The 20,703-nt window shown below is 45.0% G+C and overlaps 1 protein-coding gene and 1 non-coding gene across 6 annotated transcripts in view; both read right to left on the bottom strand.

Annotated features, from left to right (window-relative positions):
* Positions 1-7,832: 7,832 nt before the first annotated feature.
* Rnf41 (ring finger protein 41) overlaps positions 7,833-20,703 on the bottom strand; it is a 30,750-nt gene continuing 17,879 nt past the window's right edge. For all 5 annotated transcript variants that reach the window (XM_048361867.1, XM_048361875.1, XM_048361857.1 and 2 more), the window contains 5 exons: positions 19,660-19,772; positions 14,564-14,835; positions 12,091-12,226; positions 11,218-11,321; positions 7,833-10,115 (listed from right to left, as the gene is read on the bottom strand). In XM_048361867.1, coding sequence (XP_048217824.1) covers positions 9,764-10,115; positions 11,218-11,321; positions 12,091-12,226; positions 14,564-14,835; positions 19,660-19,749 — 954 coding nt within the window. In that variant the 5' untranslated portion in view covers positions 19,750-19,772 and the 3' untranslated portion in view covers positions 7,833-9,763. The remainder of the gene's footprint in view (positions 10,116-11,217; positions 11,322-12,090; positions 12,227-14,563; positions 14,836-19,659; positions 19,773-20,703) is intronic.
* Positions 13,439-13,570, bottom strand: LOC125341688. The gene has a single exon (XR_007209051.1). It is a non-coding gene; the product is annotated as a small Cajal body-specific RNA 11 (non-coding RNA).

Below are 20,703 nucleotides of genomic sequence, written 5' to 3'. Positions count from 1 at the left end.
TTTTACTTCTTGCATAGCTGCATCTTCTCCAAGAATCCCTTAGAACAGGGGGAGGTCAAAGGTAATTCACAGAGCTTCCTCTATTTATTCCTTGTAAATACTCACCTTGCCCTTGCTCCAGCTGTGCTTTTCAGCATCATTCTCAAATCCTCTTGTGAGGACATTCCTTAGGCTGATCACTTTTGTCAAACTTAGTCATGGTTTTCATGGCCTCTTAGTACCTCGCGTTATGGCTATGGTCCTTCCTTCTATACCACCATATACATTCCAGCTGGAACCTATCAGTCTACCACCCCCATTCATTGAATCGCATGCATAGACTCCCTTATTATCTCACAAAAAGAAAATTTCAGCCAGGCACTGGTGGCTCACACCTGTAATCCTAGCTACTTAGGAGGCTGAAATCTGAGGATTGCAGTTCAAAGCCAGCCCTGGCAGAAAAGTCCATGAGACTCTTAGCTCCAATCAACCACAAAAAGCCAGAAGTAGCACTATGGCTCAAGTGGTAGAACACCAATGGAGCCAAAAGGCTCAGAAACAGTACACCAGGCTCTGAGTTCAAGCCCCAATACCAGCACACTTAAAAAAAAAAAAAAAAGCTGTGTGAGAATACCTGAAGGCCTGAGTTCAAGACCTGATAGTGGCACAAAACAAAACAACCAAACCCAAATGTTTCTCAAGGGTTAGGGCAAGTTTTTGGTTGCGCAGGAACATCCTTGTGATGACTGCGAGAGTTAGCATGTGGCCTGGCATTAGGCACCCACACTGCGGCTGCCATGGCTGGGGTGCATGAGCTGACCCCTCCCTCTCATCACTAGGCCACTTTCACATCCCATCTACTGGCATTCTTTTCATTTCCTAGCGCCTTATTTTGGCCTTGTTTACACTGCTGTGTCTTCATTCTCATCTCCTCAGTGCTCACTTAAACATGGGTTCTAGGGAAGCTCTGAGTTCAGTCCTCAGCACCACAAATTAAATGAGGGGGAAAGAAGGAGGGAAAAAGGAAGGGAAGAGGGAGGGAGGGAGGGAAGAGGGAAGGAGGAAGCCTAGGTGCTGTCTTTTTTTTTTTTTTCCACTTAAGGCTAGAGCTCTAATGTTTGAGACTTAGTTCTACTCTGGCTTTCTGATGGCTCACTGGGGATGAGTCTTATGGACTTTCCTGCCCTGCTGGCTTTGAACTACAATCCTTGGAGCTCAGCCTCCTGGGAAGCTAGGGTTACAGCTATCAGTGCATCAAGTTTTTTTTTAAACTTTTATACATAGGTATGTGGCTTTGTTTGTTTTACAGTTGTTAAATGTTTTAATTCTTCATTCTTTTTGTTTTTGCCTAGAAACATTTAGTGAAGAAAGCATGTCATGAAGCTATGTGTAAATTACATTCAGGGAGCTTGGAATATATTTCCCTATAGGAAAATCATATTGTGCTTTTTAAAGACATGACTAAATGAAGAAATAAAGGGATAATCCAGTTTGCAGGCCAGCACACAACTAATTCTTCATTCTTAAACTGTGTATTCTTTGCATCTCCTCTACAAGGCAGTCTAGACAGATATGAAACGTGTACTGAAGTAGTAGGATCTAATATGCTGGGTATTCCTCTGGCCAAATCCCATTCTTTGCATGCTTCTGGATCTACTATCTGGAGAGCTGAGAGCATAGCTGACCAGCAGAGGGCAACCGAGAACCATGTTAGAAATGGAAAAAGGAATCCTGTGGCTTACAAAATGGAAGATCTATTCAGAGGAGAGAAGCAAGCATGGTCCTCTGGTACTCAATCATCCTTTTCATGCTTCCCTAGTAAATTTGTAGATGCCAAAATTTCCAACCTTTGTATACCATGGGTGCTTTCAAATCTTTAGATAAGCATGGTGGCAATAGTCAATTCAGGGCCAACCAGGGTTACATAAGAAAACCCTGTTTCAAAAAATAAAGTGACCATCCATAAGCTGGGTGCCAATGGTGCTATTTCTTTTTAACCCTTAATTCTTCCCAGTAAGGCATTTTCTATGTAAACAATCTGGTCATCTCCCTTTGAGAGCCCAATGCTTGCCTTTTTTTTTTTTTTTTTTCCAATCCTGGGGCTTGGACTCAGGGCCTGAGCACTGTCCCTGGCTTCTTTTTGCTCAAGGCTAGCACTCTGCCACTTGAGCCACAACACCACTTCTGGCCTTTTTCTATATATGTGGTGCTGGGGAATCGAACCCAGAGCTTCATGTATAGGAGACAAGCACTCTTGCCACTAGGCCATATTCCCAGCCCTAAAACTGTTTTTTGTTCCTGTTTGGTTTTATTTTGTGCTGGTCCTGGAGCTTAAATTCAGGGCCTGGGCACTACCCCTGAGATTCTTTTTGTTCTACCACTTGAACCACAGTTCCAGTTCTGGCTTTTTTTGGGTAATTTAGTGAGATAAGTCTCTCAGACTGGGCTGGGAATATGGCCTAGTGGCAAGAGTACTTGCCTTGTATACGTGAAGCTCTAGGTTCAATTCCCCAGCACCACATATACAGAAAACAGCCAGAAGTGGTGCTGTGGCTCAAGTGGCAGAGTACTAGCTTTGAGCAAAAAAAAAAAAAAGCCAGGGACAGTGCTCAGGCCCTGAGTCCAAGGGCCAGGACTGGCAAAAAAAAAAAAGGCTCAGACTTTCCTGCCTGAGCTACCTTTGAACTTCTGATCCTCCTGAGTAGCTAGCTAGGATTACAGACCCATTTTGTTTAGAAACTATTAGCTGGGACTAACATTATCATCCTAGCTATTCAGGCAGCTGAGATCTGAGATCTGAGAATCCCTATTTTAAGGGGCAAAGTGTATCATTAGAGGACTTGGATTCCAAAGACCTTTACCTACAATTGTAAGGATGTTGTCATATTTCTGAATTCTATCACAGCTAGCTTATAAGCTACATTTAAATAATTTATTTCAAGACCTTAATCATGCATCTTTCCATTTTGTTCTAAATTATTTCTGTCATCCTCCTAAGTTCTACTTGCCACATTCTTTCTCTTCTCTAGTATCTGGCATTTATTTCAAGAAATTTTTTTTTTTTCCCCAGTCCTGGGCCTTGGACTCAGGGCCTGAGCACTGTCCCTGGCTTCTTTTTGCTCAAAACTAGCACTCTGCCACTTGAACCACAGTGCCACTTGTGGCTGTTTTCTATATATGTGGTGCTTGGGAATCGAACTCAGGGCTTCATGTATACGAGACAACCACTGTTGCCACTAGGCCATATTCCTAGCCCCAAGAATTTCTTGATCAACGTGGGGCAGATATTTTGAGACAAGGTCTCATTCTCTAGCCCCAGGCTGCCCTCAAACTTCAGATCCTCCAGTCTCATTCTCCCAAGTGCTGGGAGCTTGAATCCATCTGGTTTCTTTTTTTTTGGTTTAAGCACATCTTCCAACCAATGTTGTCCAAAAGAAGTCATTACTTTATACCCCTCCTCCCAAAACCTGATCATCCTCCCTATTGAGGCAATTCCTGTGTTCTCCTCTACACATGCTGAAAACTTCAGGCTTTGGCTCATTTTGGGCTACTTCCTCATTGTTTAACATGTGCAGTGTTTAGGAGCTCTGGAAGGACTTTCTGGGTCTAAATACCACTTCTGATCATCAACTGGGTGAATTTTGTCTTCTGCATTAGTTTCCTCAGAGAAAAAATGCAGCTGAAACAATCCCTTTGGTGATGTGGCTCAGAATGGTCTCAAACCCATGACTCTTCTGCATCAGTCTATAGTAGCTGGGATTACAGGCATGCAGCAAAAATGCCTCATTATTAAAGTTGTTGAGATGATTAAGTTAGCGTTGAGTAGTTAGTGCCTGACATGCAGTAAATGTACAATCTGGCCATTGCCCTCTTCCCACTGCCAGCATCTGAACAGAACTCGGCTCTTGTGATTCCTGAGCACAAATCCCACATTGCACAAAGTAGGTGACTTGGCCCTTTTCTTGCTTGTTGCCCAGTGTACTAAGTATTTAACTACCAACAACATACTGTTCTGTTCAAGTATGTCACCCTACCAAATTGCAAATTCCCTTCAAGTTTTATTGATCAATTACACATCGGAAATGCTTGACACCATATTTAGCAAATGGACAATATCAGTGTTGGTTGAGCAAACATCATCTGTTTAGATTTATAAACTATTCTTCCCAAATGTCTCTTGTTCTTTTTTTGTCATATTTCATTGTACTCCTTTCACAAATTATTAGAAAGCTAGTATTTACACTAACTTCTTGCTTTCATTTCATCATTAATAGAATGAGTTGGAAGTAGTCATTTAAAATCTTGCCTCGAGCCAGATTCTAGTGGCTCATTCCTATAATCCAAGCTACTCGGGAAGCTCAGATATGAGTCATGGTTCAACGTCAGCCCAGGCAGGAAAGGTCATTACTTTTTTCAGGTGGTTATGACTTGAACTCAGGGATGGGCACTATCCCTAAGCTCTTGCTCAAGGTTAATGCTCTACCACTTTGAACCACAGCGCCCCTTCTGATTGTCTGGTGGTTAATTGGAGATGTGTCTCAGGGACTTTCCTGCAGAGGCTGGCTTTGAACCATGATCCTCAAATCTCAGCCTCTGGAGTAGCTAGAATTGCCTCTGGCAGCTGACTCAAGGTTCCTGGTCCTTTTTCATGGTAGAACAGCACTACCAGCTACCCACTTGTCTCTAGGAATGTACTTTCCCTGGACAACTAACCCGCTCTTTTCAATAACATAGAACTAATTCTAGGAATTCAGGGGTAGGGAGAGTTAACAGTAATCTCATGTAATAGATCTCCTGATTGGATCTGGCCTTAGAAAAAATTAGCTTAAGGGTTTTTTTCTTGTCACAACTGGGGAAATGTGGTTAGACATGGTTTGTTGGTTATTTTGACAATGTACAAAAGCATACATGTGAAGTAAAAATAGAAAAACTAAAACCACTAATCCTATTTCTGCTAACTTTAGCTCTCCTAACTTTAAGTTTTGAATGTTTTGGCAACCCTTTTCTGTAAATGATTAAACATTTATGGTATATGGCAACAACTCTACAGCTGTAATGTAAAAGCAGCAGCCAGAGCTGCAGATGTAGCTCCTTGGTAGAAGTACTTGTCTGATATTTACAAGACCTTAGCTTCTAGGGCTGGGGATATGGCCTAGTGGCAAGAGTGCTTACCTTGAGCTAACCTTGAGCAAACAAAGTCCCGGGACTGGAGAAAAAAAAAGTCCTTAGCTTCTATCCCCAGTATGAGAGGATTAAAAAAAAAAAAAGTAGTCAAGCTCACATCTGTAATCCTAGCTACTCTGGAGGCTGAGATCTGAGGATTGGAAGCCAGCCTGGGCAGCAAAGTCTGTGAGACTCTTATCTCCAGTTAACCACCAAGAAAACTGGAAGTGGGGGCTGGGGATATGGCCTAGTGGCAAGAGTGCCTGCCTCATATACATGAGGCCCTGGGTTCGATTCCCCAGCACCACATATACAGAAAATGGCCAGAAGTGGCGCTGTGGCTCAAGTGGCAGTGCTAGCCTTGAGCAAAAAGAAGCCAGGGACAGTGCTCAGGCCCTGAGTCCAAGCCCCAGGACTGGCCAAAAAAAAAAAAAAAAAAAAAAAAAGAAAGAAAACTGGAAGTGGTGCTGTGGCTCAAGTGGGAGAACACTAACCTTGAGTGAAAAGCTTAGGGACAATACTCAGGCCCTGAGTTCAAGCCCCATGAATTACAAAGAAAACAAAAGGAAGTTAGATAGAATGTGAACCAAAGGACATGGCTATGTTTCAATACTTAAAAAAAAAAAAAAAAAAGCTGCTAGGGACTTGAAAGCTGAGTGTAGACCTGAGCTCTAGAAATAACACTTCTGAAAAACTTCCTTAATTCTCATCAGAATCAGTGACTTTGGCTTTATCTTCCTCCATCTTTTATCACATTTACTAAGCCTTTTTTTTTTTTTTTTTTGCCAGTGCTGGGGCTTTGACTCAAGGCCTGAGCACTGTCCCTGGCTTCCTTTTACTCAAGGCTAGCATTCTGTCACTTAAGCCACAACGCCACTTCTGGCCATTTTCTGTACATGTGGTGCTGGGGAACTGAACCCAGGGCTTCATGTATATGAGGCGAGCACTTTACCACTAGGCCATATCCCCAGCCCTATGCCTTTTAATTATGTACTCACTGACCCTGAAAAATAAATTCTCTGCCATGGTAGATGCCATTTGGCCTGGAGTACCCAGTCTAGTAAGTATGTTTATTGATAAGGTAGACATTCCATGATTATGTTCCAAGCTTTCACATCCATCCTAAAAAGAATATATGGCACCATTCAAGACATTTAAGACTGAGTCGTAGGGCTGGGAATATGGCCTAGTGGCAAGAGTGCTTGCTTTGTATACATGAAGCCCTGGGTTCAATTCCCCAGCACCACACATATAGAAAATGGCCAGAAGTGGCACTGTGGTTCAAGTGGCAGAGTGTTAGCCTTGAGCAAAAAGAAGCCAGGGACAGTGCTCAGGCCCTGAGTCCAAGGCCCAGGACTGGCCAAAAAAAAAAAAAAAAGACTGAGCTGCAGGTTCAGTTCTCAAAATAATTTTTTGAATAGTACTGGAGTTCAAAGTCAGGCCTCAAGTTTGCTAGGCTGGTACTCTACCACTGAGCCACACATCCAGAACTGGTGAAAGAACTGGGGTTTGAACTCAGAGCCTGGACTCTGTCCCTTAGTTGTTTTTTCTACTCAAGGCTGACACTCTACAACTTGAGCCATAGCTCTACTTCTGGCTCTTTGCTGGTTAGTTGCAGGTAAGAGCCTTGTGGATGTTTTTTTTTTTTTTTGCCCAGGCTGGCTTTAAATTTTGATCCTCAGCTCTCAGTCTCCTCACATTCCCCCCACCCTCTGCTTGCTCTCCTCCCAAAAAGTTCAACAACCTTAAATATATGTATTTTGGGGAGGAGGGGATTCCTTCTTATGACAGGAAGGTGGTGACAGTAAATGTTTAGTAAGCTTTATCAGCTGGGTGCTGGGGGTGCACGCCTGTAATCCTAGCTACTCAGAAGACAGATCTGAGGATCATGGTTCAAAGCCAGCCCAAGCAGGAAAGTCCATGAAACTTTGAACTCCAATCTACCATCAAAAATTTGGAAGTAGGGGCTGGGAATGTGGTCTAGATGTAGAGTGCTTGCCTAGCATGCATGGAACCCCGGGTTTGATTCCTCAGTACCACATATACAGAAAAAGCTGAAAGTGGCACTATGGCTCAAGTGGTAGAGTGCTAGCCTTGAGCAAAAAGAAGCCAGGGACAGCACTCGGGCCCTGAGTTCAAGCCCCAAGACTGGCAAAAAAAAAAAAAAAAAGGAACTGTGGCTCAAGTGGTAGGGCACTAGCTTTGAGCAACAAGGCTCAGTCAGGCAGAGTATTCAGACCCTGAGATCAAGCCTAAGGACTGGCATCAGAAAAAAGAACAAAATCTTTGTCAAGGTTTGCTGCCAGCAGACCTAATTGTTTGAGGTTCCCTTCCCCACACTGATTTTCTTGGTGCGGAGCCTGTGGGAGATGGAGGCCTCTCAGCCTGCAATGGAATCCCAGAGCAGTGTCTCTGGTAGGAACTTTCCTCCAAGGCCAGCACCCCAAGACATGGAAATGAGGGTGAAAGCACAGCCTGGAAAGAACACAATTCAGGGGAGTGGAGAGAGCTTAGGTTGCTCCAGGAGCAGGAGGGCACACAAGGAGAAGCACAGGGGGCGGCACACACAGCTCCCAAGCACGCATCCTCACAGAGCAGAGGTCCGGTCCATACCAAGCGGGGAGGGAGGCCTAAGCAGAGGAGAAATGTTCACAGGGGGAGGGAGTGCTGGTGAATTAAAAAGTTAAGAGTTGAGTGAAAGGTTTATTAGTGCAGTCAACACCACAGAACAGCACACACAACACAACCAGCAACCTGCAGACACTAGTGCAAAGGGCTGGGAAGCCTGAACTGAGGTTCCAGGCTCTGTCCATGGGTGGGAACAGGAGTGCCCGCCTTGGCGAGGTGGGCAGGGGCGGGGGGGGGGGGGGCGGGAGAAATGTAGTAACCAGAGTAAGTATAGCAGCGTTTTCTAATTCCTGAGCACCGTGGCCTAGAGCTGGAACATATGACTACTCCCCACGCCCCTCCACCCCAGCCCCAGCAGACCTACCACCCAGACCGACAGCAAACTGGCCTGCAATGAGCTAACTCCAAAGAGAAGCAGCTGTTCATTGGTGGGAGGAGCCCTCCCATCTCTCTCCAACCCGACTCCCTATAGGGCATTTCAATGACATTAACTACCCACCCCCCACCCCCACACTCTGCCAGTTGCCACAGGGAGTGAGGAATGCCTCGGCAGCTAAAATGGAAGGAAGTCCCTCAGTCGACATGCATGACACAGCATAGCCTGTTTTGAAAGACACATGGAATTTCTATCCATTTGCCTATTGAAACTTAGAACTCAGCTATATGGTTCCAGGGGAAGATGGGAGAGAGTTGCCTTCCAAATGAATACTCGAAACCCAGGGTTTTATAATGAGACCCTAATAGAGCCCAGAGCACATTTCTTCAAGGGGCCACAGGCATTGCTGCTAGACTGTCACATCCAACACAGGGGCAGAGGAAGCACTTCTTAGATGGGGTGACAAGAGATACAGCAGATACCATTAAGTTCAGCCAAGGACTCCCTTGGCTCTTCCTATATTAAAGCCAAAGGTTGTGCTGAAAAGAAAAATTCTAACACCGATCCCACCCTGTCCACCCTATCCAGAGTCCCCACAAGAGGAACAGCAAAAGAAAAGTTTGAATTTTTTTCTTTCTTTAAAAAAAAAGGTAAATAAATTAAATTGCCAACAACATGGCTGGGCTAGAGAGTAAGGTAGCCATAACCAGGCCATTCTTAAAAAAAAAAAAGTGGGAAACAGACAGGATTTGTGAAGTATAAACAAACAGCCAAAGGAAATCATCAAAATAACTCACTATAATCACAGAGAGGAGTGTATGAACTATTATGGACATGCCACAAGAGGCCGTGCCTACCCTACTTCAGCAAAAGCCATAGAGCAGCAACTTCGCTGAACATATGAACCCCAATAGTCTAGCCCCTACCCCCAACCCTGTCATTCCCTAATTATGAAAACATATAGGAAAAAAAGAGCTCATCTGGAAATGTTCAGCAATCCAACCTGCATACCTGCAGACCCAGCAGGAGCCTGCACCTTTAAGGTGGGCCTTCCAGGGACGTGTTTGGCACACAAGTCCAACTGTCCCCTAAGGGTTACCAGTGATGGCCAACTCCTGGCCTCACTACTGACTTCTAGGATTTTGGTTCCACCCTTACAATTTCTTCAGGAAGTCTGCTCCTCAGAGCTTCCCTCTAAAAGCTGCTTAGAGCCAACAGGTCTGCCCGCTCTGATTCCCTGGTTTTGGAGGAGAGGGACAATTAAGACTCCTCACTCCACCTTGATCCTCTAGGGAAACCAAATGTCTTGTGCTTTCTGGAAATATCTAGAACCAGGGACCTTTGGCAGGAAATACCATGAGGGGCCTTTCCCACCACAACTGTACATTGACAGACATTTTAGGGGAAGAAATATGGCAAAAGGCAGGAATCTGAGTTTCCCTCCCAAAAGACTGATCTAAGTGCCCCAGGGCCCTTCTGTGTCAGAAGGACAGGGGAATGTGTGGCTCCAGTGCCCGCCATGGCATTAAAGATAGTGGGAAGGATTCAGGGCCCAGTTGCTGGAGTGATGCAAGTTTTTCTGACTTCCATCTCTTCCTGACAGCTGATCGAGGTCTCCTAGATCTCCTCCACACCATGCGCAAATATCATGACAAGTCCCGGCTCCTGCACCATGTCATCACCCATATGCTGGTTCTCACAGGCCATCACAACCACGGCCTGCTTGCCAGGAATGCGCTTGGCCACGTAGTTCTCGTAGTATCGCCGGTTCATCTGTCTTGTCTCTAGTGTAGCCAGGCCCTGGGGCCAGCTGCGTTCGTGGGCATTTTCAATCAGCTCGTTGACAATAGAGGCAGGGCAGCCGCTTTCCACCAGGGAGCGCTTGATGACGGCCTGGAGCACCGCATCTGGCGTGGAGATCATCCCTCCCCACCTTGTCACTCGGGCTGGCTGCAGGGAGTTCACCCACCTGTGTGGAGGGATGGGCATGATCATTCCAGCTCATCCCCTCACTCTGTTTGGGCTTTTTTCCTAAGAGGAATGACTACCCACTTTGCAGTCAGCTTGTCTCTATTATTCCATCTTTACTTCCAGCATCAGCTCAGAAACCCCCAATCTTTCCCAGTTGGTCCCATCCAAACCACAACATTATGCAGCAGATTAAACTCTGTGAGCCTACATTGCATCCCTGCTACTTTTCTTTGAAACCCCAATGCTTAGCACATCCAGTGCTTGGCCTGTAAGAAGTACTCACAGATGTTTATTGAAATCAAGCAACGATTCTCTTATTCTGTGTCCCACTCAGCACTATTTGCCCTATATACATCATTTCACACTTACAGTTTAGTCTATGAACTGAATAGGACTCCAGAACTGAAAGGAATCTTAGATTTTGCTTGTTTACTTTGTTTGAATTTGCAGCATTTTAGATCACTTTCCTGGATATGCACTGTGCCTCCTCTTCTCTGGAGGCTGCAAGCTACCTAAGGATAGGAATGATATCTTCTATTTCCTTTTGGCCCTCCTCACACTCCACACCCTTTAATACAGGGCTTTATATTTGGTCATACTCACCTAATTCTGGACAAACCATGATCTTGGGCAGGCCTCATCTTCTATCCTCCCAAATACATAAGAGATCTTGTACTGGAGCTGAGGGTTATTCTCTTCTCTGTTCCTAAACTTTGCCCCCCAACATGTAAGAAACAGTGGGCTCAGCCTAGCTATTTTACTGCCAACTCTTAGTCGAGCCCTCTTCTGCCACTCCCTGCTCTTCCTCCCTTTTTTTTTTTTTTTTTTTTTTTTTTTTGCCAGTCCTGGGCCTTGGACTCAGGGCCTGAGCACTGTCCCTGACTTCTTTTTGCTCAAGGCTAGCACTCTGCCACTTGAGTCACAGCACCACTTCTGGCCATTTTCTGTATATGTGGTGCTGGGGAATCGAACCCAGGGCTTCAAGTATACGAGGCAAGCGCTCTTGCCACTAGGCCATATCCCCAGCCCTGTTCTTCCTCCTTTTAGGCTTTGGTGGCAGGACATGGAGTAAGTGACTCCACATCCTGAGTGACACTCACTCAAGGATCTCGTTGTATTCAATTGTCTCCTCCAGGTTCTGAAGGTTGGGGTTCACACTGCGGATTGCACGCATGTATGCCTTTAGTAGCTGGATATCTCGCTTCTGTTGGAGAAAAAGAGAACCAGTGGTGATGGTTAAGGCAAATAGCAGATAAAAGAGAATGAGGGCAGCTACACCAATGGCTCACACCTGTAATCCTAGCTACTCAGGAAGCTAAGATCTGAGGATTGCTGTTTGAAGCTAGCCCAGGCAGGAAAGTCTGTGAGAATCTTTTTTAGTTTTTTTTGGCCAGTCCTGAGGCTTGAACTCTGGGCCTGAGCTGTCCCTGACCTCCTTTTGCTCAAGTCTAACACTACTTTTTCTGTGATTTAATTGGATAAGAGCCTCACAGACTTTCTTTGCCTGGCTAGCTTTGAACTGTGATCCTCAGATCTCAGCCTCCTGAGTAGCTAGGATTGATTACAAGTGTTAGCCACCATGCAGGCTGTGTGAGAGTCTTATCACCTATTAATTACCAAAGAGCCAGAAGTGGTTTAACTGGTACAGTGTTAGCCTTGAGCCAAAGCTCAGGGATGGTGCACAGGCCCCTGATTTCAAGTCCCAGGACTGGGACAAAAAAGATAGGATGTCCCATTTCCAGCTATTTTGTTTTCCCTATGCAAAGGGCTTTCACAGAGAAGGCACTTGATAAATGTTAGATGAATGAGATGAAATGAAGTAAAAAACTTCTAATCTGATTATTAAGCCACAGGCAGAACAATCTGCTTATCTAGGCTTATAAACACAACACAGGAGTATGTGTTCACAGTAGTATTTGACAGTTGTTTGCATATGATGGACATGTGCTCCCCCCATGTTCTAAGGGCCTTACCTGCTCTGCCAGCTGGTGTTTATGTTCAGCTGACGTCTTCTCCAGCTCTGCAATACGCGTCTGCTGCTGCTGTACCACAGAGCGCAGGTGCTTAATGCAATTGTGGTTTGGAAGCTCATCTTTGGGCATCTCCAGGCTGCAGTCAAGGGTGGGGAGAGAGGAGAACAGGCTCATTCAATGGGACATGTGAGCTAATAGCTTACTCTGTGACAGAAAACTGCCACCTGGGCTTTTCTACAACTCCAAATTTCTAGTATTCATTTCAGGCCCTCCTGTATTTACTCCTTTTTCCAAGCATCCTCCTGGCCCCTTTGCTGACAGCTTTCTCCGAACTTTCATGCTTCAAAACTCAGCGTAAGGAGCTGGGGATATGGCCTAGTGGCAAGAGTGCTTGCCTGGTATACATGAAGCCCTGGGTTCGATTCCTCAGCGCCACGTATATAGAAAACGTCCAGAAGTGGCGCTGTGGCTCAAGTGGCAGAGTGCTAGCCTTGAGCAAAAAGAAGCCAGGGACAGTGCTCAGGCCCTGATTCCAAGCCCCAGGACTGGCCAAAAAACAAAACAAAACAAAAACTCAGCGTAAGGGGCTGGTATGGCCTAGTGGCAAGAGTGCTTGCCTGGTATACATGAAGCCCTGGGTTCGATTCCTCAGCGCCACGTATATAGAAAACGTCCAGAAGTGGCGCTGTGGCTCAAGTGGCAGAGTGCTAGCCTTGAGCAAAAAGAAGCCAGGGACAGTGCTCAAGCCCTGAGTTCAAGCCTCACAACTGCCCCCCCCCAAAAAAAATCAGCATAAGTCAGGCACCAGTGGCTCAGGACTGTACTCCTAGCTATTACTCAGGAGGCTGAGATCTGAGGATTGCAGTTTGAAGCCAGCCCAGGCAACAAAGTCCATGAGACTCTAATCTCCAATAAATTACTCAGAAAAAACTGGAAGTGGTGCTGTGACTCAAGTGGTAGAATGCTAGCCTTGAGCAAAAGAAACTCAGAGTTAGTGTTCTGAGTTCAGGCTGCAGGACTGACAAAACAAACAAAACTCAGTGTTGCTAGACACTGGTGATTCACACCTATAATCCTAGCTACTTAGGAGGTTGAGCTCTGAGAATCCTGGTTCAAAGCCTGCCCAAGCAGGAAAGTCCATGAGATTCTTATCTCTAATTAACTATCAGAAGCCAGAAATACAGCTGTGACTCAAAGGTAGAACACTAGCCTTGAGCAAAAAACCCCAAGGACAGTGCCTAGGTCTTGAGTTCAATCCCAGGACCAGCACCAAAACAACCACAATAACCAAAGGAACTTCAATAATTGCAGGCTTTTTTCCTGTGTCTGTCAGTTTTGTCTTTCTCAGGTTGACCAATCATGCCTTTTAAAAGCCAGCCCTATTCTTAGGATGGCCCTTCTAAACAGAGAGGTAGATTGCTGTGTGTCCTGTCCTGTAACAACTGCACACAAGGAGCAGGGAAAACACAAACCAGGACAAGAAAGACAGGGCTTTATTTATTGCTCATTGGCCACACTGCTCTCTTTTCCTTGTACAGATTTGGCTAGTGGACTTATTCTCAGAAGTCCTAGATTCACTGTCCCAGCTATCAGCATTTAATCAAATACTTCGTATCTCACAGAAAGGAAAAAATAGGGCAAGAGGAAACATGAGAAGGTTGGAAATTAGAGCAGTAAGCCTGACAAAGAGAAAGTAGTACTGTATTGAAAGGAAAGAATAAAATGAATCCGATTGCTGAATTGTTGTCCTCTTTCTTTTATTAAAGCAAGAGCAAAAAGATCATGATTGAAAAGTAGCAAGAAAGTGAGATCCCCGTAGTTTGAGGCCAGCCCAGCAGAAAAGTCTGAAAGAATGCATCTCCATTTAACCAGCAATATGCTGAACTGGAAGCATAGCTCACATGGTAGCACGTCAGTCAAGAGCAAAAAAGCTGTATAAGAGTGTGACATCCTGCATTCTAGCCATAGTACCAGCGGGGGGGGGGGTGGGGGGTGGAGCAGGGGGGTAATGACTCAAATGGTAGATTACCAATCAAGCAAGTTAAGCTGAGCAACTACAAGACTCTTGAGTTCAAACCCCCGTAACCATAAAAAAAAAGAAAAAAAAGGCGGGGGGTGGGGGGGGGGAAGCACTGGGAATGTGGCTTAGTGGTAGAGTGCTTGCCTAACATGCACGAAGCCCTGGGTTTGATTCCTCAGCACCACATAAACAGAAAAACCCAGAAGTGGTGCTGTGGCTCAAGAGGTAGAGTGCTAGCCTTGAGCAAAAAGAAGCCAGGGACAGTGCTCAGGCCCTGAGTCCAAGCCCCAGGACTGGCCTAAAAAAGATCTCAAGGGAAGGAGTCAAGAAGGCGAGGAATGCTCCTTGCTTACATGCACAGGAGACCGCCTCAGCTGTGAGCAGTGTATCCAGAGGCAGGAGTATAAATGGAATAGCCCTTATCCATGTGGAACCGAAGGGAAGGAATCTCACCCACAGCCCTGTTCACAGGTCACAGGCCGCTTCGGGTTGTGCTCACAGTCGCTGAGGTGAGACATGAGGTTGTCGAGCCGGACAATGGCACTGCAGCCAAACACAGCGTTGTCACAGGCAATCTGCAGCTTTGATAGCATGTTCCGCATGATCCGAGGTACTGGGCGCAAGTGGGCAACTGTCACAACACTACGGTCTACCGGACACGTCTGCTGCTGAGAGAACCACTGGGTGATGCAGGCATTGCAGAAAGCATGCTCACAGTGAGGTGCCTAGTGGGGAGAGCAGGGTGTAAGGGACACAAGAGAATTAGCAGGAGTTACCTACCTGGATTTGACAATGACAAAGCCAGTCAAGCCTCTGAGCAGCTTCTAGGACCAGAGATCCCTGTGGTCATAGAATTTTGGAGTCAAGTTTAAGATATGTTTCCTGTGTTCCAGAATACACATGGGTTGTAAGACAAGACAAACAAGTAATAAGAGGTATAAATAACATTCCAGAACAATGGGAGAGATGATGCAAGGCAGCCAATTATTATTAATTGCCAACTGGATTGCACAAGAACTGCCAAACCTTTCTAGGCTAGGTCACCATAGCAGATGATCATGAAGAGGCCAAATTTGATGTAGAGAGGAGAGGGGCAGACATAAGTTGAAATAAGAAAATAAAACAGGGCTGGGAATATGGCCTAGTGGCAAGAGCTCATGCCTCATATACACGAAGCCCTGGGTTCGATTCCCCAGCACCACATATATAGAAAACGGCCAGAAGTGGCGCTGTGGCTCAAGTGGCAGAGTGCTAGCCTTGAGCAAAAAGAAGCCAGGGACAGTGCTCAGGCCCTGAGTCCAAGCCCCAGGACTGGGCAAAAATAAATAAATAAATAAATAATAAGAAAATAAAACAGAGCTGGGCATGGTGGTACATGGCTATAATTCTAGCACTTGGGAGGCCAAGGCAAAAAAGACTACCTTGTTCAAGAGCAGACTGCATGTTCTAGGTTACATTGTGAGTTCTAGGTCAGCCTGTCCTACACAGTAAGGTAAGACCCTGTATCTCAGAAAACATAAAGGAATAAACAGGGCAATAAACAGGGGCTAGGAATATGGCCTAGTGGTAAAAGTGCCCACCTCGTATACATGAAGCACCACATATAGAGAAAAAGCCGAAAGTGGTACTGTGGCTCAAGTGGTAGAGTGCTAGCCTTGAGCAAAAAAAAAAAAGAAGCCAGGGACAGTGCTCAGGCCCTGAGTTAAAGCCCCAGGACTGGCAAAAACAAAATAAAACATAAAGGAAAAAAACAAAATGAAATTGGAAAAGCCCAACAGGGTGCCAGTGGTTTCATGCCTATAATCCTAGCTACTCAGGAGGCTGAGATTTGAAGACCACAGTTCAAAGCCAGCCCAGGCCGGAAAGGCCATGAGACTCTTATCTCCAATTAAGCACCAAAAATGCTGGAAGTGGAGCTGTGGCTCAAAGTAGTTGAGCACTAGACTTGTGCTTGCTAAACACTCTATTACTTGAGTCACATTCCCACCTTCTTACTCTATAGATTTTTACATGAAGGCCCCTTAAAGGTCTCTTATTCAGAACACGGCTCAATTGTCACCGTGTGTGTATGTGTGTATGTGTGTGTCACACACACACTAGTACACTAGTACTGGAGCTTGAACTCAGGGCCTCAGTCTCTTGTTAGCTTTCTTGCTCAAGGCTGGTAGTCTACCACTTGAGCTACTATCTACTTCAAGCTTTCTGTTGATTAACTGGGGATAAAGAGTATCGCTTGCTTTAAACCTCAATCCTCAATGGGGCTGGGAATATGGCCTAGTGGCAAGAGAGCTTGCCTCATATACATGAAGCCCTGGGTTCAATTCCCCAGTACCACATATATGGAAAACGGCCAGAAGTGACACTGTGGCTCAAGTGGCAGAGTGCTAGCCTTGAGCAAAAGGAAGCCAGGGACAGTGCTCAGGCCCTGAGTCCAAGGCCCAGGACTGGCAAAAAACAACAACAACAACAAAAAACTCCTCAATCCTCAAATCTCAGCTTCCTAAGAACAACTGTCACCTTTTAATAACTTTTCTATCTAAGGAGTGTTTCAGAAATACACAGGAGATGTTACCTTTTGTGTATAAGAAAAGTGTCTGAGCTGGGCACCAGTGGCTTATACCTGTAATCTTAGCTACTTAGGAAGCTGAGATCTGAGGATCATGATTCAAAGCCAGTCCACACAGGAACATCCATGAGACTCTTATCTCCAATAAATTACCAAAAAGCCAGAAATACAGCTTTGGATCAAGTGGTAGAATGCTAGCCTTGAGCAAAAGAAGTTCAGGGACAGCGTCCAGGTACTTTGTTCATTGCCCAAAACTGAGACCCCTCCCCCCCAAAAAAAGACCAGACTTTCAGACCCGCCTCTACTTATACTTGCTTTCAGCTGCCCAGAAATCATTGCAGGGATACTAAATAAACTAATAAATAGTTATCCATGGGGGAACAAGGTAGACAGGGACAAGGATGGAAATGAGAGTTCTCACAGTAACTTAGAATACACACTCAAGAACCTGGATTCAAGGAACAAACAAGGCACAAGGAAATTCAAATTCCTAGCACTGATGAATCCTTGGAAATGTGCCTGGTACCAGAAAGGCCATCTAGCTGGGAGCCGGTGGCTCATGTCTATCATCCAGGAGGATGAGATCTGAGGATCATGGTTTGAAGCTAGCCTGGGCAGGAAAGTCTGTGAGATTCTTATCTCCAATTAACCAAAGAAAAAGGCAAAATTGGCACTGTGGCTCAAGTGGTAGAGCACTAGTCTTGAGCAAAAGGAGCTCAGGGACAGAGCCCAAGCCCAGAGACAGAGCCCAGGCCCAGAGTTTAAGCCCTAGGACCAGCAAAAAAAGAAAGAAAAGAAAAGGTAATTTACCATGCTCTTCAGAAGGTAAACTTCAGAGAACTTTGGAAGTAGGTAAGTGGCTTCCAACTCAGGCTATGACCAATTGCTATTCACCTTTCAAGTGACTTGCCTCAAGTGACAAATCCAGAAAACAAACCAGGCCTTGCCAGGATGAGAAGAAACCTGACACACCCCGTGACCTCTTGAAAAAACCAGGATAACTTGCTCCACACCCATCTAATATGCCTTTATTTTTAATTTTCTTTATTTATTTTTATTTATTGTCAAAGTGATGTACAGAGAGGTTACAGTTTCATACATTAGGCCTTGGGTACATTTCTTTTACTGTTTGTTACCTCTTTCCTCATTCCCCCTCCCCCCTCCTCTTTTCCCTCTCCTCCCATGAGTTGTTCAGTTGGTTTACACCAAATGGTTTTGCAAGTACTAATATGCCTTTAATGGTAGACTGCAAAGGCCTAAAAAAGGGTCCAGGACCAGTTACCACTGGAATACAGTCTAAAATTGATTTAGCTAAACATTTGTACTCCTTTGGCTGGTTAGGAACTGGAAAGAATAAATTCAAAGATTCAAGAGGAAGTTGGGTGCCAGTGGTTCATGCCTGTAATCCTAGCTACTCAGGAGGCAGAGATCTAAGGCTCACAGTTTGAAGACAGCACAGGCAGGAAAGTGTGAGACTCTCACATCCAATTAACCACTAGAAAACTGGAAGAAGTGCTGTAGCTCAAGTGGTAGAGTGCTAGCCTTGAGCAAAGAGCTCAGGGAAAGCACCCAGCTCCGAGTTCAAGCCACAGGACTACCACCACCACCAACAGATTAATGAGGAGCCCTGGGAATTACGTATGCATGGAATGTAACCATCTTGACTAGTCTCCTGGTTTGGAAATGGGACTATGTCCAGTTGACCATAAGTGTTAGAAACAAATTGGTATTTACAGAATAAGGATGAAGACCCATGAATGCAACTGCTAAGGATTCATCTAGGCTGAGAGCTGGTGGTGTTCATAATTGTAATCTTAGCTATTCAGGAGGCTGAGATCTGAGGATTGCAGCTTGCAATGAGACTCTCATATCCAGTTAACCACCAAAAAGCCAGAAGTAAAGTGATGGTTCAAGTCTAGAGCACCAGCCTTGCTAAAGGACAGTGCCTAGGCCCTAAGATTAAGATTAAGGACTGGCACAAGAAGAAAAAAAAAAGTATTTTATTCACTACTTGCCTGATAATCCTGAGCTTCTCCTCAAACTTGCCCCCAGGAAAACACAGCTGACTTTGGATAGCAAGGCCTGCAGAGAAATGACCTAGTGACTGGGCTGGGGGCACAACTTAAGTAACAGAGCACTTACTAGAAATGACCTATTGACACTGGCAGCATTCATATCAAAATAAAGCAAGCCTGGCTGCATGAAAACCTGGTCTTTCCAAAAGATTTCAAGAAGAGAATGAATCAGTAAATACAGTTCTCCACTTACTATCTATTAGACTGTAGTCAGGTAAAAGAGATCTTCAGGGAGATTGCTGGATACCTGATCCACTCACTCTATCATCAAAATGCAGAAAGAACTTATCCAGAGCATTCAGAAGGACAAGACGGACCTTAGTCAGAGTTTGGGTAAGAGAAAAGATGGCTACCAAGCCACTATCAGCAGAAATAAGTAACTGACCATTTTATAACAGGAAATCTCAGGAATTACCTCACAACAAATCTAAACCAGGGGATCTGAGATATCTTCCTTCTAGATGGATTCTAAAGGCTCCTTTACCCCATGTAGCCACTGCTGTTGCCCTTTCCCAAAGCTCTCTTCAGGACAGGAAGGAGAAGCAGAAAACAGAAACTTCCCCCAGCATTCCATTCCTCATGAATATTTTCTTTAGTTCATTTTTGCCAGTACTGGGACTTGAACTCAGGGCTTATCCCTTGCTTAAGTTTCTTGCTCATAGTTAATGTTCTAACACTTGAACCACACCTCTAGCCCAGCTTTTCACTGAAAAAATGGAGACGGACTCTCTTGGTGTTTTCTGCCCAGGCAGGCTGATTTCAAACTGTGATTTCTAGGTCTCAGCCTCCTGAATAGCTAAGATTATACATGGGAGCCACTGGCACTTTGGCTGTATTCCTCATGAATATTTTCTGTTAGTTCTACTGCCTTCTGTTGTCCCACCAAATCTGCCATCAGACCAACTCACCTGGACTGGCTCCTCCAAGACTCCACTGCAAATAGGGCAGATAAGGTCTTCATCAACATCCCCCTGGAAACGTGTTACATCATACCCCATGTCTCATCACTGAAACCCAGGTCCTAGAAGGAAAAAACAACAGAGAAAAAAAAGAGGGCAGTTGAAGGAAAGCCTATTGATATGTAGTAACATGAACTCATTGCCAAGACACATTCATTTATCCAACTAATAATTATTACGAAGGTACTATGTAGTTGGGCACCAGTGGCTCATGCCTGTAATCCTAGCTACTCAGGACACTGAGTTCTGAGGATCACAGTTCGAAGCCAGCCCAGGCAGGAAAGTCCATGAGATTCTCATCTCAAATAAACTACTCAGAAAAAGCCAGAAGTGGTGCTGTGGCTCAAGTGGTAGAACTCTAGCCTTGAGAAAAGAAACTCAGGGACAGTGCTCAGGCCCAGAATTCAAGCCCTAAGACAGGCAAAAAAAAAAAAAAAAAAAGTAGTATATGATCATCATTTTAGGGAAAAAAATAAAGCTAACTCTGTGACTCTAGAAACCTAATTCTGAGGCCAGGAACTGTGGTAGAAGATTGTCACTTAAGGTCACTGTGGAAAAAGTTAGTGTGGCCTTATTTTAAAGCTGGAGGGCTCTGGGCATGATTCAAGTGGCAGGGCTAGGAAAGGAGGGCAGTTTTGAGAAGTTTTCCAGGATGAAGTATCATTAGAAATGAGTCCTAGAGGATAGCAAGAAGAGTTAACTAGGTGTTGGAAGACTGGGGTATTAGAGCATTAAGCCTCAATGGGTTTGGGAAACAAGCAAGTAAGTAAAAATATGGCTGACCTGAGGATTCAGTAGGGAGAGAGTATCAAGACAGACAACAAAGTTGGAGGCAAGCAAAGACCAGGTCATGAAAAGACTTCTGTAAGGCATCTGGACTTCGTCCAGAGGATATGAGAAATCCCTGAAAGACTTATGATGTGGTAACTGTTCCCTTTTAGAACCACTATGTAAACATGGAGGAGACTGGAGAGAGAACTTCTTCTAGGCAGG

This window comes from Perognathus longimembris, chromosome 1 (assembly GCF_023159225.1).
Source record: "Perognathus longimembris pacificus isolate PPM17 chromosome 1, ASM2315922v1, whole genome shotgun sequence".
NCBI lineage: Eukaryota > Metazoa > Chordata > Mammalia > Rodentia > Heteromyidae > Perognathus > Perognathus longimembris.
The sequence above is the reverse complement of the archived record's forward strand: the minus strand, read 5'-3'. Positions and strand labels throughout refer to the sequence as shown.